The sequence below is a fragment of the Sorghum bicolor genome, chromosome 2, assembly GCF_000003195.3.
Source record: "Sorghum bicolor cultivar BTx623 chromosome 2, Sorghum_bicolor_NCBIv3, whole genome shotgun sequence".
NCBI lineage: Eukaryota > Viridiplantae > Streptophyta > Magnoliopsida > Poales > Poaceae > Sorghum > Sorghum bicolor.
Window position 1 is genome coordinate 52,042,910 of NC_012871.2, and position 15,218 is coordinate 52,058,127.

Sequence of the window (15,218 nt, forward strand, 5' to 3'; positions counted from 1 at the left end):
CAATGTTTTAAGTCTTCTTGACAAGACTTCTCACCGTGTTCATTCTTCAGGTGCGTCATTTGATTCAGGTGCGGACCTTGACGTCTGCACCTTTTAATACGGTGTCACCCATGTTCTTCGTTTGCCCAGCAGTTCGAAGTGCGGTGTTAGCAGTATCTTGCTCAATGTGTTTGTGCTCGTAGTGTACCTGCTCATAGAGACAAGGCAGAGATCAAGTGCATGGGCCCTGTTGGTGGAAAACACCAACAAAACCAAAAGTGTATTTGTTCTTCTCTAACCTTAAGCATAGTGAGCAAGACAAAGTTGATGGATGATAAGTTCATGAGTGTAGCACTTATAACATTTGTCAGATCAGATCGCTCAGCCTTATGGAAAGATAATCTATCTATGTATATGTCTTTTTCTTTATATCTCTTAATGATTGAATGTGTAACATTTTAGCTCATATGATTAGGAGTGTGGGATCATGGAGGTAGTACTAAGAACAAGGATTAAAGGACTAAACATGTTGAATCCGTTAGGTTGGTTAATCTAGAGTTGTAAATCATACATGTTTGTCTCTTTTATTTATATGAACGCTAGAACCAAGGAGAAGCTTATAAAAGTGATAGTCAAGTACCTTAAGATGTTACCTTGCTTGAAGAGTGATGGTACAGTATCACCTTGTAGAAGCTTTCCTTTCTTAGCGGTTGTGCATCGTGGTTGTGGCACCCTCCATGGATCATCTCTCTATGATGAATGAGCTATGTTCTTCTTGTGCAAATTGTTAAACTTCATGTGTCACTCTCTTCGTCTCTGATGTGAGTTTATCTCAGGACTTCCCAAATTGATATTGAAAGTTTTTCTGCAGGGGTTAGTCTGACAAAATATACCAATATCTACTCAAGCAGTTTTTTTTAGTTCAATAACCAAACTAGACTCCATGTCTAATCAGATTAAGGAAGGCTCCTTAACCTAAGCACCGTACTTAATTTAAATGCCAATGGAAGTATGACGAGTACTTCCAAACCAACACTTGCTAGTAAATAGACAAAGGTAGCATGACAACATTTATAGAGATCTACTCAAGTGGAGATGAAGTAGTGTGATTAGTATTTAACAAATTGAGCATGTCTCAAAGGTAGGGACAACCAGCATAGCAACATGGCAAAGGATGTTTTTATGTAAAGTACTCCCCTAAGCTTGAATTTTACAAAATTCAAGTTTGGATGAATTTAATTCAATGTTGTATGATGATTGGTTGGACATACCTTGTGCTTGTCATTCATCCGATCTTCTTGCTCCAATCCTAGAAAGGTTAGTGACAAGAATACCCGAAGGAATATTTTTTTACAATTATCCTTATGTGCTCAATACACAAGGTAATGTTGCAAATAATTAAAGGCTCATGTTACGATCTGATCAATGCTTATTTTAAGACACTAAGCTTGTCCTTGGGAAACCATCAGTTTATGTTGGCGAAGTGGTTTCCCCTCCGACGCCAACCTATATCTAGATCAACTCAACGAGATCTGTAATATTTATTATAGACATATGCATCGACAACCGCCCTTTTAAAGTTTTTATAAATAGAAAGGAAGAGGGGGTTGGAGATCTCAAGTGTGGTGATGTCGGAGAGACCAATAGATTGGGAAGATGTTGCATATGAGCATGGAGTAAATGAAGTGGGTATGAAATAAATTCCATGCTCATTAATGTTATCTTCGTCTCCAATCTGAATGTTCGGAGTTTCTCCTGGATTGGTCTCACCTATGTCCTCTTCTATAGTTGGATGAATCTCATCTTCAAAGGGAGTCAAGAACTCACCATTTGAAATTGAGCCAAAGTCAGAACCCATTAAGGCTTCTTCCTTATCCATCCATTCTACACATTCTAGCCATTTAGAACTTGTGATCAAAATAGGGGAGGTGTTAGAATTTTCTATATGGCTTAGCTCTCCTTCTATGGCATTACTTGACATGCCATCCTTATGGTCTTCATGACTCCTATGGTTTGGTCGTCCTGGCGAATTGCTAAGATCATCATGAGACTGAAAAGAAGAGGGATAAGAGGGATCTCTAAGGTCAAGGATGGATTTAGAACTTGTGAACATGGAAGGGGAGTAGATAGAATTGTCTATATGGCTTAGCTCTCCTTCACTTGATATGTCATCCTCGACTTCTTCATGATAGGAACCAGGACATTCTCTAAGAGAAACATTATTGCAATGATTTGAATTATCCCTGCTTGAAGGTCTCTTATAGAACCAGAAGTCTAAACCATCAGCATCTAAAAGATTTACGGTCGGAATTCCTTCCTCCCTTGGAGAATTTTGGGGTATTGATGGTTTAGGATCGATAGCTAAAGTTTGGGATTGAAGTGGTTGTGATCTGGCTATCGAAACTTCTTCTTCTTGTCTAGGAACTGGTTCTTTCTCTTTCTCAGGGATATAAAAGCTAGGAGACTTTCCGCTCATTAAATCAATCAAATTCCAAGCTTCACTAGCGGATAGGTGGTGGAAAGATCCTCCAGAGGCCGCATGAAGGGTTTGCTTATTTTCCCTACTAAGGCCCTCAAAAAAGTGAATTAGAAGAACTTCTTGTGGAATAGAAAGTTTTGGGCCAGTGAGAGTAAGGTTAATAAAGCGGTCCCATGATTTGCCAAGAGATTCTTCTTCCAGTTGTCTAAAAGAAAGAATCTCACGCCGAAGTTCCACCACTTTGGAGATTGGAAAATATTTAGAAAGAAAACTACTATATAACTCCTTTCAATCTCCATGAACACTCCCTACTTTGAGTTTATACCAATGTCTAGCTTTTCCCGTTAAAGAGAACGGAAAGAGCTTCCATTTAAGGGTCTCATCGGACATGCCTTCTATGCGAAGGAGGTCACAGACTCGATAAAACTCTCTTAGGTGTGTGTATGGGTTTTCCTCACCTTTTTCTGAGAAAGGTTGTTTTTGAATAAATTCTATGTATTCGGGGTCTATCTCAAAACTAGATGCTACGATAGGCTTTGAAGATTTTGGTGGTTCGAGATGTGTGCCCATAGGTCTATGAAATTCATAGATAGACATGTTTGAATTCATAATAGACCAGAGATCAAGGATTAGATAAGAAGAAAGAATAGCAGAGATGAGGCAAAGAATAAAAGGAAAATATTTTTATTATTATTTTTTTTTATAAAATGATTAAACTAGTTCGTAGTCAACTCAGCAACCGTTTCCCCGGCAACGGCGCCAAAAATGCTTGTTGACACTTGCTAACACCACTTGAATACTAGGTTGTCATCCCCAGCATGGCACTAGAGTGTACTATGGTATTTATACGCACACAGATGATCCGCAAGCGCACGGATACCGTTGAAGCTTTTACCCGGTTAAAGGTTTTATCGTATCCACAGGGAAACGGGAGAACCAACTACGCTCTAACTTAACCAAGATAGATAGATAGGTGTAAATAGGAAAGATGATAGAATCGAATAAGAACAATATTAAAGGTAAGATAACAGTGAGTGATAATATGGGAATAGAGAGTAGAGCAATTCTAGTATATGGGCGATGGTAGCAGAATAGAGAGGATAACTATGGTTTCTCTACTTCAAAGGGGTATGTCTATGTCTGGGACGAACCACGTGATAAGAGTACACCACAAAGGATGCTTATCCATAGGCCGATAAACCCTACCCGTCCTGCTAACGAGAGGTGGACTACAGGGGACCAACGTAACTGTCACCTACGCGGCCTACCACACGATCCAGCTAGTCAGGGGATATCCACAAGTAATCTAGGTCTAAGCACCACGCTTACACCTATACTACAACTCTAACCTATAGGGTCCTATAGATTAGAAGTACTCAAAAGAGTTGTGAACCAGAACATACATGATTAATAATTGCATAATGAATTAGAAGTAGATTACCAGAGTCATCCCATGAGCAAGCTTGATTAGAGCTTGATCATGGCGAAGTACAACCGGAGGAAGAACCGACAGGCCGGCCTCTCCTCTAATCCTCCTTCGCTCTCCATCTCGCTACTATCTAGATCTACTCTAGTTTAGAGAAGAGAGGAGAGCTCTCATCTCTAAACCCTAGCTTTTGCTCTGTCTATGAATAATGAATAATGATCAAGGGGTGCCTCCTCCAGGGGCCAGGGGGTCTGGTTTTATAGTCCCCTCAAGTGAACCTGGGCCGTCGGATCAAACCGACATTGATTGAACGGTTATTCTTGATCCTTTAGGTTGGTGGAGCATAATCCGCGAGATTGAGCGTGATTGGCCACAGGAGGTGGGCGGGCGCCCTAAGGACTTGGGCGGGCGCCCTGTCTCTGGCCCCGATTCGCCTCCGCTTCGGTCTCGTGGCTTCTGGAGTCTTCTAGATGTAAGATAATTGCGCGGCACGTTGATATCTCTATGTAATCCCGACGTGTGGGCCTTTGTTCCTTATTTCCTGATAACCCCCTGCAGAAATAGACAAACACCAAAACTCGTGGAGTTTTGTCAGATAAAACCCTAAGTCTCGATGTTGATTTCATTTGGATCCTTTTCTTTGTTTATTTGATAGTTAAATTTGATACTTAAGGACCGTCAACAAGCAACATTTTTGCGGAAGAAGAAAAGATGTAGCCTATTCGCTTGAGCTTATCTACTGAATCTGAATCTGCTAGTCATTTAGTGTGTTGTGAGATTTAGAATGCCTCAACTTTTTGTGTCGACTTGGTGCAGAATCTTAAGCTAAAACCGCTACTTCTGCTGGCTTGGGTTGGCTATGTCCTTATAAGCTATACCAAATAGACCCTGTCTATGTTCACTTTTCTTTGGCACCATCAAGCTTTAGACACTTTGGCACCTGAAGTAGCGGTTTAGACCAAGTAAAACATTGCTAGTGTAAATAGAATCTCCTTTCATGAAAAGTAAAACATTACTAGCGGTTTAAACACTTTGGCACCTGAAACTAAAAGTGTTGTTCGCTGATTTATTGGGATTGGGGTTGGCCATGTCTAGCTCGATGGTGCACACAACACCATCGAGATTTAGACCCTTTCAACATTGGGTATTAGCTTGAAGTTGAGAAACTGTTTTCGCCCATTCTATCTATATCTTCATCAAGAATTCTCATCAACAGACAGCCCAAATAGAATATCAAGCATGCACATGGATTGTGGCAGGGAGACCTATTGTCCCCTCTGCTTTTCATCCTTGCAATGGACCCACTCCAACATATCATTGATTGGTGGCCTATGGGGAGTGTTACAACCGGTTCTTCCAAGAGCTAGAAATCTAATATGCTTGCTTTATGCATATGATACAACCATCTTTGCAAATCCAAAATACTACTGAACTCAGCTGCATACAATTTATTTTAGAATTTCCAAGGAATGCTCAGGGATAAAAATGTATATGTGAATAACCAAATATTCCCGATTAAATGGACAATGACTTGATCACTCCACTCATCAAAAATTTCCTTGGTAAGATCAGTAGCTTCCCCAAAAAATATTTTGGCCTCCCTCTCCACACACCTGGAAGCTTTGTAAGGTAGATGTGTAGCCAACAGAAAAAAATCAAGGCACCTCTCCATGTCTAGCCATGAAACACTTGTGAAGATGGTCCTTTCATCATAGCCTATCTACCATCTAATAGTCTTCCCAACGCAAAAGTGGCTTATCAAAAAGATTGTCTACATAAGGAGAAGTTCCGTATGGTGCATACTGCAGAGAAACTCTAGATAAAAGGATAAGGATCAACCTCTAGTCAATTGGCTCATAACCTGTCCCCCAAAAGAAAAGGATGGTCTTGGCATAACTGACCTAGAGCGTTTCGCAAGAGCCCTATGACCTAGATGATTGTGGTTCCATTAAAAGCAAAAAGATAGAGCATGAAACAATCTTGAAGTGCCATGTGACAATCAGAACTGAGCCCTCTTCAATGCATCAACAATAATAATAAGGTAAGAAGACAAGACTATCCTTTTTTGGTCCTCTTCCTTGATCAATGGAAAATCAGTAGAGGATGAGATTTGATGAAGCTAGACTGAAGATGGAGAATATAGGACGCAAAATGCTTATGAAATTCAATTTGAAGGAACCTTTAGTAAAATCAAAATCATGAGGATTTGGAAAGCTAAAATAGAACCGAAATGTCATTGCTTTGCATGGATTTTACTCTGTAAAAAGGTCCTTGTGGCCAATAACCTAACAAGTGGTGATGGCTCGATTATTTGATCTACAAGCTTTGCAGATCTAACCTGGAAACCATCATCTAACAAAACACACGACAAATCTCTTGCCTTTCTAAAAAACAAATATTAGCATGCATCTTCTGATGCTAATTGGTGTGCACCATAGTGGATGTCTCAAATCGTATGGCATCATCTATAAGGATGCTTCAATTGTACATGTGCATGATGACATAAATGCTCCACAAATTCGTAGTGTGATCTTTACTTATAGCAATACTAAAAAAATTGTATAGTTGGCTTCATCATTTGAAACATGGCAAGGATGTCCAATATGAGTATGTCACATAACATATGGCCTAACCACTTTAAGCAAAGTACACTAACCAAAACAAGACTGTTGATCTCATGGATCACTAGATTAAGGGGAACATCTGTTCTGGTTCCCCATTAGAACAATTTTAGATCTAATATATGTATAGCACCCTACACTAAAGGATCAAATTCCATGGACATGCAACTAAATCTTCAAAACTTTCAATGGATAAAATGAAAAATCATAGCTCAAAATCATTTAAAACTTTTGGCTCAAGTTAAAAACTTTCAATTTTAAACTCACCATGCACTTGTCCAAGCCAACTGCGTTTGTGAACTAGAGAGGCTCATCCATGGTATGGTGAGATGATTCATTCCACCATGCTTGCTTGTGACTCGATGGGATACAAAATAGAAACAACTTATTGTCATAGATAGGTGGGGAAAGGAGACGGGTTGAGCAAATTATGGAAGCAGGTTGAGATATAGGGATGGAGAGGAAAGAGTTATATATGAGTAGAGAGGATTATTGCGCAAGCATTATTGCAAGGGTGAGGAGTCCCTTGCTGCCCAAACCAAGGGCAAATCTAGCTAAGTATAATATATCCGTTCTTAGTAACACACATCCATAATGAAGTAACACACGTCCTTGGTGCATAACATTATGCTTGTTCAGTAATATAAAGACATACTAATTTCTCTATTTTTGTGCGAGAATATGCTAATTGGCTTGATGCGCCATAGTGAGGTAACTTCGACAGAATAAATGTGACTATTGTTGTTGCATTGCGCGATGCATGTTTTATATAACGACATACTCATCTGTCCAATTTTGCGTGGGGATCTAGTAATCATTGTTAGCACTTGTAAAGTACATCCATAACGAAGCGACTTTGGAAAAAAATAAATGTGGATATCATTGATGCATTACGTCATTCAGTTATATAACACGACATACTACTCATTTTTCTTTGTTTATGTGTGGGAATCTAGTAATGAACGTTGTTAGTACTTGTAAGGCCAGTGAAATTACACACATCCAGTACGAAGCAACTTCGACAAAAATAACCTTGAATAGTGTTCATATGCGTGAAATTATTGTCATTCATTTGTATAATGCCACACTCATATTTCTCTATGACTATATGATGCAATCATATATTCTAGCCGTTCAATTAATGCGAGAATTGAAATTTAGAATTATGCCAGTGGAATGGTCTTGAGAACTGTAAGTTTTAGATGTGACGTCGGAATGTACATATTAAACCTCGAATAGGAAATACGAAACATCAAGTTTTAGTGATTGCCACATGACAAGGGGAATCACAAAAATCCCATTATTCTTTCAATTCAAAGAGATACATACAAAATATGTACATATAGACATTTGACCGCACAGTTGATTTTGAATCACCATGGTAATATATGGAGTAATAACGGACACACAAAAAAAGGTGTCCATGTTATTTATTCTTAGGCAGGCATTGAAACCAGTCTACTACTGTGCCCTTCTCACTGACTAGTGGGCCCAGGCAAATAATATAATGGGCGCGCGCCCTGTTCCAGGGAGACGGTTTCTGTCAGTGGCCACCACTCACAAATCACACCCTCGCATGAACCCAGCACTGGCTGACATCCGGTCCCAACACTATCCCTACCCCACTGTCAGTGAGTTGTTCTACAAGTTACCAGCGTCGGTAGTGGCCGCAGGCTTCAGTGTGACGACGTCCAGGGCTGCTACTGCTAGAGACAACGCACACTGTGGCTGGCTGGCTAGGGCGTTCCTGCATTGCTTCCTCGCTTTCCATCTCTATTTCCTGCCGGGACCGGGACCAGCAGCAGATCGTCCGCACGCAAACACACCACTGCCCGCAGTCGTCCGTGGCTCACGAGTCCAGCGCGCGGCGGCCGCCACCACCACCACCACCATCACCAGCGACGACGACGAGCGACGAGCGCGAGAGCCATGGCGCAGGTGAGCATCGTGACGGCGGCGAGGAGGGCGGACGCGCTGAACCCTGACGCCAGGGAGTTCCTCCCGTGGTGGCGCCTTGGGGGCAGCAGGAAGCAGCTCTCGGTCGACGCGCCAGAGTTCATCCCCACCAGCTGGGGGAAAGCGGCGGCGGCCGCCGCCGCCCGCGGTGTGGTCATAGCCCGCCCAAACAACTCCGGCACGGGGAGAGCAGCGGTAAGCACGTACGCGCACGCATGACCGCTTGATTGCCTTCGTCGCTTTGCTTGTTTCCTAGATCTATCTTGCTCGCGTCGTCTTCCTCATCGCTTCCTTGCTGGTTTCATTTCCTCTGCGCGCTGATTAATTCGATCGATCGATCGATCCAGCTGTTTTCTTCTTTTGGTGCTTTCTACGCTTTCCTTTTCTGGGTGGATCACCATATTCATATATCACTCTTCCGATCCGATCGGGGGATTCAGATTCAGGCCCGTCGTTCTTTAGCTAGCGTTGGCGGCAGAATTCAAGGGGGCTCGAGCTCGAATGCTCGATCTTGTTGCTTCCTGCTTCTGAGTCCCTCTTCTTCTCTAGGGCAGTACCAGTAGTAGGGCTACACTTGTTTCGTTCTATGGAGGAAAGTCTTTAGGGTTTCCCTTTGGCACGAAGCTGAGGTTGGGCACAAAGATATGTTCCTGGCTGCTGCATCTCTGAATTCTGATACATTTTGCCTGGTTACTAGATTGTTTCTCAAAATTATTATTACTTTGTGCTTGGTTCCTCTCGCTTTTTATTTCCCCTTGCTTCTGACACGGACTTGTTGATCCCCAGATTTCCATAATTCCATTTAGACTAAACATGATCTGTGAATCTGTCCAACATATATAGGAAGGTAGCGCACAGGTTCCAGACTCTCCAGGCCTCCGGCACAAAGCAAGATAGCGCACTGCAGGCTCTCTCGGTCCTCAGAGCCCCTGCCTGACAAATGGAAGATATACCGTGCCACTGTGCCAGCCGCAGCCACACTCAATTCTCCTGATCCTCTCTCGATCTAAGTGCATTGTTGGCTATCAATGTTTCTCTTCCATCATTTCAAAAGAAACTACCGACTTGTCCAAAAAAAACTACCTTCATCAGAAAGCCTGTACAAATTATCCAGGAGCTCTTCCCAGTACCAGAACAAGTTTATGTTCTCTCTCGCTCGACTTCCTGTACAAATTCCAGGAGTTAAGCTAGCTAGAGACTTTTTGGTTCCAAAGAGCAATATTCTCTTGGCTTATTCGATTTTCTTGTGAGTTCTCTCCACATAACACGGGTTATATATCCATACCACCTATTATTAGTGGCAGAGAGGGTTCGTAAAACTAAAGAGCCCAATTGCGATGGATTCTCTCAGCCCTGGCTCGAGAGGACCTGGAGCTGGCTTCCAGTTTATTTTTGAGGGAGAGGTAGGGGAAAAAAAGGCTCCATGTACAAATGCACAAGATTCTCAGGAGCCATTTAATTTTGGAGGAGAAACCCTACCTCTCTCAAACAGTGCCTAATAAGAGGACTATCTGTATGGCGGAACGGTTGGATTAGTCCTTCATTCGTTGTGTGTATAGGTGAAATTTTACCAAAGTTAAATAGAAAGGGCGTCCCTCACCTCTTGTGCTAATTTATGGGTTCAGAACGAATCATCCCTAGAGATCTGAGACTATCTCACAATCTCATCTTAAATTCTTAATTCCAGTACACTCTCGGATGGTGTAGGTCCAAGACCGGTGGGTGCTTGTAATGGGACGCAGAGTGAGACACCGATATTTGGTTTGTGTGTGTGTGTGTGTGGGGGGGGGGGGGACTGTTGAATTTGTGTAGCATATAATTCTTATCTTACAAAATCTGTTTATTCTCTATTACATAAGTAACATGTTATGGTTCATCTATATTATTATCATTACAGATCTCACACAATTTTTTTTTCAAAAAATATATATTCAACCTAGAACCATTATTTCATCATTAGAATAATGTTACTAGTTAATATAAGAACTTGGAATTTACTTTGTCCTAGTTCTAATTATTAATTTTTAATAGTTTCTGGTAGACATTTCTCAGTTTTGTTGTATGCAATATTTGTGTTACTTGATTAAACGTAATTGTTGAGTTCATCAACTTTGGGGGTAAATTGTATGAGTATGCTTGGGAAATATAAGAAAAAATACTCAAAAACAAAGATTAATGATGCTGCTCTATAACACAAAGCTTATTACTGTGCAAGAAAAACTATGAAGCTTTGCACATTAGTATCTTATAAAAGGGCTTTCAAAGGAAGTACAAATGCAATTTTCTGAGGATACATGTCCTTCTCTGGCATCACTTTTTTTTTTCTTACCAAGCATTCATAAATAAAATGACATACAAGTGTCCATTATCTTCATCTAGGCTAAAACTCAAGGGGCATCTTCTGTTGAGAGAAATACCTTGATGTCTTGTATTTTACAGGGTAGGGAGAGGCTGTTGTTATGAGGAACTTGCATTTTCTGAGGGCATACTAGCTTCCAGATTTTGGATCACTCAATATATACAAGGAATTGTGTCCAGTGTTGAACAGTAGTAATAGTAGTATTGCTCTAGCCTTTGACATATGTCTTCCAGTTTCGGTTCTTTATTATCTTTTTTTCTAAAGAACTATGCAGTCCTAATCAGTTCCAAATTGTGTCCTCCTTATGTGGATTTCAGTATTATCACATAGGATGATTTTATGATATACCAATCTAGAAAGATACATCTTTGTCGCCTTTTATTGAATGCTTCTTTATCTTATGTGATCATAAATTATATTTTTACAGAGAAGACCCGCAAGCAATAGTCGGCAGGATGCAAACTCACCACGGAATGCATTTTTCAAGTCTCACAGGTCTCAATGGGATGAAACTGTGAAAAGAACAATCTTTGTCAAATATATTGATCACACTGTAAGTCTCTAGTAGCAAGTTGAGTATTATAAATATATGTTTTGGTATACTTTTAGTCAATTTAATATGTTTGTCATTCTTGTCTTTGGTTCAGGTCACCGAGGAAACGCTGGCTTGTATGTTTCGGTTATTTGGGACTGTATGTCCTTTTCACCTATATGCTTTCTCTTTGATATGTTTAGTTATTAGCTTGTATGCATATTCTTTGTTGCAATGTGCTACATATATATCTGCAGGTAGAGAAATAACTTTCCCTACATGATATCATCTCAAGTTGCATTTGCGTAATAAATGAGTTAAGACATAAATAATAGTTTATTATGGCTTGTTTGTCATTTTTTAGAGTTACATTGTTTGGAATCGTAAGATGAATGCAAGCACAAGGTGCTGCTTTTTTTTTCTACATATCAAAGAGATAGATGTGGAGTTTCTGGTGCCATGGGAATTAGTACAAAAATATTTCAATCCACTCAAATTTCTTTTTCAATCAACAAGCATTGTTTCTATGAGACAATATATAGATATGATGAAATCATGCCAAGCATCATCTTTTGTTTAAGGTGTTCTATATTGGCCTATTTGATCAAATTAATTGCTATAGCTTGTCGACTTAAGACTGAAGTTATCATTTTAATTTGTGTTCACGTATGTTAGCTAAGCACTTCATTTTATACTGTGCATGAATAATGCTGAAATAGGTGTTTGGTGGTAGTGTGTGTGTGTGGGGTGGGGGGTGGGGGGGGGGGATTCAACAGAGTAAAATCGACCTTTGATTTACATACGAAAGGGTTCTTTTTGTCGTTTATCCAATGCACAATTATTTGGCAGACACAATAATTTTATTTTGCATGGAAGCATCAAGTTATAATCTTAGCAATAGAAATATTTGGATTGCAGATGCATGTATTCAAAGCATTTTTGTCACATTGGCACATTTGAGCACAGTTTGATTAACTCAAAATTTACAAAGCCAAAAGTGTATAATCCGGAAGAGGGCAGGCATAGCCATTATGCAGGACAATATGATGACATTGATGAGAACCATATATTTGCTGCCATAAATATGTAGTAAACAAGGACCGTATCGGATAAGACACATTAAAGATTAAATCCTTTTTGTATTATTTCATGATGTGTTTTCCATTGCATTTTTTCTGGCCATCACTTACATTAAAACTCTGAGAGGATTGTTTATGATGCTTATTAGTTTCCATGGTATCAAAGGAAGCCACCGAGTAGTACTTTAAGAAAGAGAATTAATATGCAATCAGTATTATTATTATTGACCACACAGAAGTTGTAAAATATGGAGAATTTGTGTCCCCTGTACATCTCATGACAGAATACTATACATGTTTTGCCAACAGGTGGTGGATTGCCGCATTTGTGGACACCCTACTTCTGGTGGTCTCAGGTTTGGATTTGTAGAGCTTCGACACGAAGGTTAGTTACCCATTTCTGACTCAAAATTTGTCATAATTTGGTATTATTCATAAAAAGTATCAATCTTTGGTTAGCACAAACAATTTATTTGTAAAGCAAAATCCAGAAGTCATAATGTTTCGAAACGTTTCAGACGAAGCACTTGCGTCATTAGATCTTGATGGATCCATTATTGGCATATCTGCTGTGAGCGTTTCACGCTCAAGGACTGCAATCTGCCCTATTAACCCCAAGTTCCTTCCTCAGGTTAGTCATAAGGTTTTCTTGCCAAGCTTCGATTTACACCCTAAAGATGTTGCAATGCCTAATAATGTACGGATCGATAATGTTACTTGTTTTACTCTTCTGTATGTATAGTCTGAAGCCGAGTGGGAGACGTGCTTGAGGACTATATATTGCACCAGTATCAGCAAAATTGTATGTATGCTAGATTTTCATTAGTTTCACCTAAATTAGGATTCACATGCCCATTATTTTTATCTTCAATTCTTATATTTACTTATTCCTTGTTAATTTTTACAGGTCACAAGTAGTAATCTGAAAGCTTTTTGTGAGGCGTATTTTGGCAAGGCACAGCAATTCGTTACCTCATTTATCAATTCTGCAAATGCCACGTACCCTTTCTGTGTTTATCTTCAAGGATTATACAAATGAATTATTTAGAATCTATATTTCAATGCATCACAGGTTTGCCGCCTTAAGCTTCTGGATAATGGAGAGCGCTCCACAAACATAGCTTTTATTGAGTTTGCTGAGGTACCTAATATAGTCTCAAAGTTCATCTCAGTTAAACTTTTTTCTGCACCGAATTTACTTTATGAACTAATGACAATAGTACAACCTACATGACTCGCTTATGGGTTTCTGTTTGTATTCTTTACTCAGTTTGTTTCCTATGCTCTCTGCTGTGAGCCAGTATGCTATGATTATGTATGGATCCTTTTTAAAATTGTTTATAGTCATTATAATATGAGATTAATCAAGATACAACTGATGTTAGTTTGTTACCATGCATCCACACCAATAGTTTAATATTATAAGCTATTAAACACCTCCCAACACCTCCGACCCATTAAAACTTGCAGATATAAATGATTTTCTTCCTGAGTCATTTTGGTTCCTCTACGTGCATATATGTAAGACTATAATTAGCGTTGGTGCAAATTTCCTACATGCGTGTTTTAACTACCAGGTTGATGATTTTTCAACATGTGTTTTAACTACAGGTTGATGGTGCTATTGCTGCTCTTATGTCCGGCGGCATTTACGTGGATGGCATTCCTATCAGGTTTTGCTCCTCTAGCTACCTTTCATGTTTTTGCTTTGTTTCTCCTTAGGAACACATTCACACTGCTATTGCATATGTGCCAGATTGTTGATTGGCTATTCTGTGCTACTTGCTGGTTTTTGCAGGATGTGCCCATCCAAGAGCCCAATAAGGAACTATTGCTTTGGGAGCCCAACTGCGCTGGAAGGGACGACCATTGGTGGATACTGTAGCTATTAAGCTGGAGTGCGGAAACTGTTACCAGAGGGTGGCATATAGTAGCTCCACCATGGTGTGTTATCTACTGATTATCAGTTGCGTGTGGTTGACTCATGAGTCATGTGCACTCTTTAGACTTTTGGTTTAACTTAATACCCAGAAAGAGGAACAATATTTCAGAACATTATCATATATACTATATATATGTATATACTAAAACATCTAGCTATGGAAAGGTCTAACCATTGTTTTAAATAATGGTCTACTAGGGTGCCTACTTGAACTAGTTAGGTGGCCTCGGCAAAACACTCCTCAGGTTATGAGTTCGACTTCTCGTGAGATTAAACTTCTGGCTGGAGTTACATTTGTCCTATGACCAAAGCACATGTCAAAAGACCAAACCCGATTCTCACTGGACAATGGTGCCCCAGAGTGTCAGGGTGGGCAAGATTCGAGGGTTTTCTTGGCCTATGTGAGATGTGAGAAGGTCTTCTCTCTTACAGCAATGCCCAAGGGTGGCTTTACCCCTGCAGGTGAAGTATTTTAGTGGTGCTATAGCAGCTCTGGGAGAGGTGCCGCTATGACCACTAGAGACGAAAGTGCAGCCTATAGTGGGTAGTAGCAGGCTATAATGACACTATTAGTGGTTTGAGAAGGGTAGAGCAAAATGAAACTCAATTTCCGTAGCAGCTAGCTATAGGCCTCATGAACCAGTTCCTTGGCGGTTTATTTGGCCTCCATGAAATTAGGGTAACATCAAATTTGCTAAATCAGCAAGATATAACTTTGATGACTGATGAATAAATGGACCTATACTCACTAAGGCCATAGTTGCCCCCCCCCCAAAGTTAGGAGTGGGCTGGGATGACTGGTTGAGAGATGATCCAACCCGAGGTCCCTCATCAACTTGGCGCAC

The 15,218-nt window shown here is 40.2% G+C and overlaps 1 protein-coding gene and 1 long non-coding RNA gene across 2 annotated transcripts; both read left to right on the forward strand.

The window, feature by feature from the left end:
• On the forward strand, positions 8,320–13,470 carry LOC8065471 (polyadenylate-binding protein-interacting protein 8). The gene is made up of 7 exons (XM_021453501.1): positions 8,320–8,656; positions 11,248–11,373; positions 11,468–11,512; positions 12,741–12,816; positions 12,950–13,062; positions 13,174–13,233; positions 13,339–13,470. The coding sequence occupies exons 1-7, from the start codon at positions 8,435–8,437 to the stop codon at positions 13,468–13,470; spliced, it is 774 nt and encodes a 257-aa protein (XP_021309176.1). The 5' UTR covers positions 8,320–8,434.
• Positions 13,499–14,474, forward strand: LOC110432392. Its single transcript, XR_002449841.1, has 3 exons — positions 13,499–13,572; positions 14,043–14,104; positions 14,230–14,474. It is a non-coding gene; the product is annotated as an uncharacterized LOC110432392 (long non-coding RNA).